At 48.6% G+C, this 6,000-nt stretch overlaps 1 protein-coding gene across 1 annotated transcript in view; it reads right to left on the reverse strand.

The window, feature by feature from the left end:
- ABHD17C (abhydrolase domain containing 17C, depalmitoylase) overlaps positions 1–5,510 on the reverse strand; it is a 28,432-nt gene extending 22,922 nt beyond the window's left edge. The window contains exon 1 of the mRNA XM_069025246.1: positions 4,105–5,510. Within this exon, the coding sequence (XP_068881347.1) occupies positions 4,105–4,637 (533 nt within the window). The 5' untranslated portion in view covers positions 4,638–5,510. The remainder of the gene's footprint in view (positions 1–4,104) is intronic.
- Positions 5,511–6,000: the final 490 nt, after the last annotated feature.

Below are 6,000 nucleotides of genomic sequence, written 5' to 3' on the forward strand. Positions count from 1 at the left end.
TGAAGCTGTTATTCACCTGGAAAGCTGTAACCACCTCATCACATCAGAATGGAGACGAACTAAACTGACACACTCTCAGAAGATTAGTTATCACTCTGGTCTAATCCAATTAGGGCTGTTTCCTGATTTTATTCAATATAAGACTTCTCCACCAGCTCCTACAAAGGAAACAGCAATAATCTCCTGCTAATCAGCACCACAAATAATAAAACCAAATTAAGCTGTATTTTGTTAAATGCAACAAGAACCCCTCTTCTAAGCTATTTATCAATTACATTTTCTTCACCTCCTTTATGGATGCAGAAGATGGACTAACAGCTCCTTGATACTTTTCTGCAGAAGCAAATGGAGTGGGGCAGCAGTGCCTTCTTTCTTTAGACTGGGATTTTAAAACATTTCACCAACCTTCTCCAAATTTTTAGGGACCATACAAATTGATTTTAATATAAATAGCATGTGATCGACAAAGCAGCCATGGTGTTGTGCTTGAGCACTGAACCCAAGCCCTGCATGTGCATCCTGTTTTTAAGTACTGTACATTGTCTTAATGTAAAAGTGTTAGAAAGTTCAACCTTCCCATGTGGAATTCAGGAAAGGGGGGGAAGAGGAGGACAATCAAGTCATTTTGCACAGATGTTGCATTAAGACAATCAGATATTAGGATGAGAGACACATCTGAACAAAAAGCAGCAACTTAAAACCACATGGACAATGAGAAAAGACAGTCTGATATACCATCTCTTCAATCTGGTTCTGATTTTGAAACAAACAGAACAAAACCAGACCAACCTGACTAAAATAAAACACAATAAATATGATCTGTATCGGTAAGATAGAAAATTCTTTTTGATAAACACTGAGATGCCAGATGGAAATTCGTTAATCAAGTGGAAATAAATATATGTAAAAGCCCAAATTAATTACTGATCAATACTTGATATTGGAACAAGAACAACCTCTATTGCTACAATTACAACCTCTGAAGAAAAATCTATGAAAATTCATTTTATGGGAATAAAATTATATGTCAGTATGTTTACTGGGCTGAAAGACAGTATTGAAAATTGGTAATTAGTAAAATTATCACTTAAGAGTATACTTTATTCATGAGGAGAAATACTAAATTCCTTTAAATTAAGGGAAATAAGTTTCCTTTACAAAGACTAAGAGAATGGAGAATAGTTGAGACTGATCTTACAAAGACAGGCTGATAACTGAAACAGAACAAAGGAATTTGATGATTTTCTTTTCTCATCCACTGTTCTCAGATAGTTTTATAACCATTTGTTATGTAAGGTTTGATTCCTAAATGTGCATGTGATAGCAAGATCCTTGTTTCAGGACCTTGAAAAAATACAAAAATCTGCAGCCATGATGGCAACCCCTGCCAGCTCACCATCATTTCTGAAATTTGACAGCTTCCTCCAAGCACAGGTTAATTCCCACCTTCTTTTCAAAACACACCGACAAATTAATGATTGCTAAGTACCAGCGGTACTTCAGAGGCAGATTTAAAAGGAAAAAAGAAGGAATCTCAGACTTCCAACAATTTAATGATTCCTTTCTGCTGCCAGGTGGAATGTCTGGTGGATTCAGAAGAGCAACAGCTTCCCACAGAACTTAGCACAGATGACTAAATGCTTTTGATGGCACAGTGAACCTCTATTTTAAGACTTAACTTTGCATTACAGTTCACTACCATATGACTGGAGGCCAAACGCCAGGAATTTGCATTAAGAATGAAAGCATACACAATCTCCTGGAGCTACCAAGGAACTGCTGCAGCAGGAATGCTGTAACATGACATTTTACCTCAAGAGGCATACTTGTATGTCTACTGCAGAATATTTCACTTAATTGTGAGCCACTTGGATTGAGGACTAGGAAATGATCAGCCTTGTGAAGTTCACACTGCTATTTGGAGAATTCATCAGCAGAAAGACTAAGGTTTCAGCTCATACCTGTTACAAACACAACAGTCACCTGTTAATAGAATTGATTAACTTTCTACTGAAATTACATTTTGCAGCGAGCGACTTCTTTACTGAACACCTAAAATACTGCAATCATAGAATCACAAAATCGTTAACTTTGGAAAAGACTTCAAAAGAGCATCGAGTCCAACCATTAACCCAGCACCACCATGTTCACCACTAAACCATACCCCAAGTGCCACACTCACATGGCCCTTTGAACTATTCCAAGGGTGGTGACGCCACCACTTCCCTGGGCATCCAATTCCAATGGTTTTTGGCTCCTAAAAACCTAACCAATGATAACTGCTTAAGTATACTCTCAAGGTACACTAAAAGGTTGGATTAATAAACACGGCAAAGTAAGAGTTGGGAAATTTTAACCCCTCAATTTAAGGTGGAAAGGAGAGCCTAGATCTTGTATAAACCACAGGAAAGGACACTAATGGAAAACTACAAACCTGTCCAGACACGCTTCTGTTGAAGAAGCCCGATCCTCTCAGAGCAAGGTGGGCATGTGTTGGCATCACCTACTGGATCAGGTTTCTTAAAAGACTCTAAAAAGTGAAGGAATCCCTTGTTTCTGGACCTACATAGAACTTAACCATGTACTAAATGCCTGTCAGCAGAAGAAGCACCTCCAGGCAGATGTGAAAGTGCTTTTTCAGAGCTTGAAAAGGTTTAAATAAAACAATATCATCAACTAAGTATCAAGTGAAACAGAGAGAAAACACAAAAACTGAAGGACAAACATTAACTAGACTTGGCTTAGACTTATCACTTTTCCTCCCCTGAATCTTATTTACATCACCCATATGTGTCATAGTGGCACTTAATAATTTATTACGCATACAGCATATCAAAATTACTTCTTTACATAAGACCACGTTATTTGAATTCAAGGACACAAATATTTTTTAAAGTCCTGGAAAACGAGCCCAGACTCTAGTCTTCTCACCAGACAGACAGAACACATGCTATGAAAGGATAACTTCTCCCTACACCTTTCTCCCCCCGCTCTTCGCTTGACTTAGGCAGAGCAATGTCAAAAGGCATTTGGACTCCACGACTAACCAATCCCTGGATTCTTGCAAAGCCAATTATCTAAATTAGTAACAACTCCTGTCACTATTTCTGAAGCTGGCATGTATCCCCAAGATAGACATTAAATACGCATTTCACGCAAGCCAAGTTCATCTACACAACGCCAGAGCCAAGAACTGAAAATGTTCATCACTTTTTTCTTCTCGGCTTACTACAATTTAAGCTTTTTAAAGCTCTCTCTTTCAGGACATGTTGTGCGAGGTCATACTTTAAGAACCACTTATGCAACAGCAAAAGGAGCTCATGGTTTCTGTGGACAATAGTGAGAGGCCCAGGGACGGCCATCAGTCGTAGCAAGGAGCCAGAGCCAGCAGCTCTGCTCAGGATTTTCTAGAGGCCAAGGGCTCACTGTTTCCACTCACCACGCTGCTTCTTGCCAAGCCTTCTCACTTGCTCCATCCCTTTGGATGCCACATACTTTGGCATCTCCTGGCAGAGTCCCCAGCTCTACTTCCAGATGTCAACACTTTTTCGTTCCAGTCCTCTACCATATCCATTGGGTAGCAGATTTTTGGAGGCCCAAAGAGAATGACACCTATGTTGCATGAGCTTGCATGAAACTCCAAACATGTCACACAACACCAGCAGTTTCCTGGTAGGCCCCAGCCAAGGCTACTGCCAAATTCAGTCAGAGCTTTGGCTTACCTGGGTTACCTCTAAGCGTAGACAGTGGCGGGCAAGTCTCAAACAACCAGTTTTTTGCAGTCTGCAAGCTCAAACTGTAACCAGTGCAACATATCCTACTCAAGATGGAGATTTTCAATGGTGAAGCAACGGCTAACACAAATTACATCTGAATAATCCTCTAAATCTAGAGAAAGCCAAAGGATGAAGGTTTGCCCATCATTTTAGCAAATGAAGCCATCCAGTAAATCACACTGTAGCTGTTCACGGAACATCTGGTGAGGCCACCAAAGCAACTGAAACCGTCTACAAACCCTTCCCTTCCTCTCAGCAAGGTTAACCGTGCAGACTTACTAGGATTACAGGGAGATACAGAAATACTTTGTCCCCAATATCCATTTACCTTGTCCTGAGGGCCTGCCAGGCTGCATCAATGTCTGCATACAGGTTTTTCTCAGAGGGCTTGCCGGTGCTCACCCCATAGCCGGAGTAGTCATAGGAGAAGACGTTGCAGTTGATGCGGGAGCCAAGGCCAATGTAGAAGCTGCACATCTGGCCCAGGTCCACAGCATTACCATGCGAGAAGAGCAGCGTGTACCGGCCAGTGGGGGCACAGCGAACGAACATGCAGCCCAGCCTGTTATCTCGGGCCGTGCGGGAGAAGAACACTTCCACGGCATCCAGTTCCCGCTGGGAATACTGCCAGTCGGCCCGCTCGCTCAGGTGCAGGCTGCAGGTGCCCGATCCCGTGGGGGTGCCCGCCCCGGCCGCCGCCCCGGGCTCCTGCTGCTGCTCGGGCTGCAGCACGGTGTAGGTGGGCTCCGGGGGCAGGAAGGCCAGCTTGGCAGCGATGCGGCTGGGGCAGGGCGGGCAGCAGAACAGCCAGCACAGCTCGCCCAGAGAGAAACCGTTCATTCTGGGGCCTTGTTCTGGCATCAGAGACGCCGGAGAAAAGCTAAACCTCTCCTGGAAAGAAGTCACACGGAACCGACCCAGAGCCCTCCTCCGACGCGACCTGCCGCCTTCCTGCGAGGCTACCAGCTGCCCTCCCAGAACGCAAACAATGGCAACCTTGGAGGAACTACAGCTCAGCAACAGCAGTGCAGCTCTTCAAAGCCTGGAAACTGCTTATACAAACCGAAAACACAACCCCACGAAATACAGATGGGCTACAGCCAGCCCTCAACCCCCTCCCCACAACAGCAAATTCAACTCTCTAAAACACGACCCTAAACCCCCCTCACAGCACGTGAGCCACACGTACACATTTACAAAATGAATTCCCCGATCCCACGGCTCAGTGCAGCGCTCCAGCACCGGAGCCGGCCCCCCGCAGGGAACATGCAGGATCCAGGGAAGCACCTTCCCGCACACACCGCACCACGCGCGGCTCCACCCGCTCCGCCCCGGCCCCCGGGACGCCCCGCAAGGCAGCGAGGGGCCCCCGCAGCGCCACCACCCCCGGCCCGGCCCCGGCAGCGTCCCCGGGAGGAGGAGGATGAGAAGGAAGAGGAGCACGAGGAGCAGGATGAGGAGGGTCCAAGGGGAAGGGGAAGGCAAGGTCGAAGCTCAGCCGCGCGCGGCCGCGGGCAGGGCCATGCCGGCTGCGGCGCGCAAGCAGGAGCGGGCAGCGGCCATGTCCCGGCTCCCCCTCCGCGCCGCCGCAGCGCTTCCGGGTTACGGGCGCGGAGCGGCGCCGCCGCAGGTGCCGGGGCGGGTGCGGGGCTGTGCCGGGCCGTGCCCGCAGCGCCGCCACCTGGGCGGGGCGCCGGGAGGTGCGGGAGGTGCGGGAGGTGCGGGAGCGGGTCCCGCAGCGCCGGGCAGTACGCGGCAGCCGCAGCCGGGCCCTTTAAGGGACCCCCCCCCAACCCCTCGGCCGGCCGCCCACCCTCGCGCGTGCGCGGCGGGGCCGGGGGCGAGGGGCGGGCGCGCGCAGGGGCCATTTCGCGCCCTCGGAGGGGTCTGTGAGGGGATCTCCGCTCGGGTCACCCTGAGCGCTCACACCTGAGGCAGGGCCAGCCCTCGGAACGGGGCACGGCGGGCCGGGTGAGGGGCTCCCCGTGGCCCTGAGCACCGCTCCTCGAGCCGCCCAAGTTGTGCAGCAATGCCAATGGAGATGCTCCTCCGCAGTGCCCGGCGCTCCGCTCCCCGGCTGCCGAGCGAGCTGCGCGTCCCAGAAGCTCTCCAGCATCTGTGGATTGGGGTGAAACTCGCCCGCAGGTTCAAGACATACCACGGAAAACTTAAAATGGTGCAATTGCAGAAGCTTAAATTCTTTAGAAAATCAGGGTGATGATCC

The sequence above is a fragment of the Aphelocoma coerulescens genome, chromosome 10 (assembly GCF_041296385.1).
Source record: "Aphelocoma coerulescens isolate FSJ_1873_10779 chromosome 10, UR_Acoe_1.0, whole genome shotgun sequence".
NCBI lineage: Eukaryota > Metazoa > Chordata > Aves > Passeriformes > Corvidae > Aphelocoma > Aphelocoma coerulescens.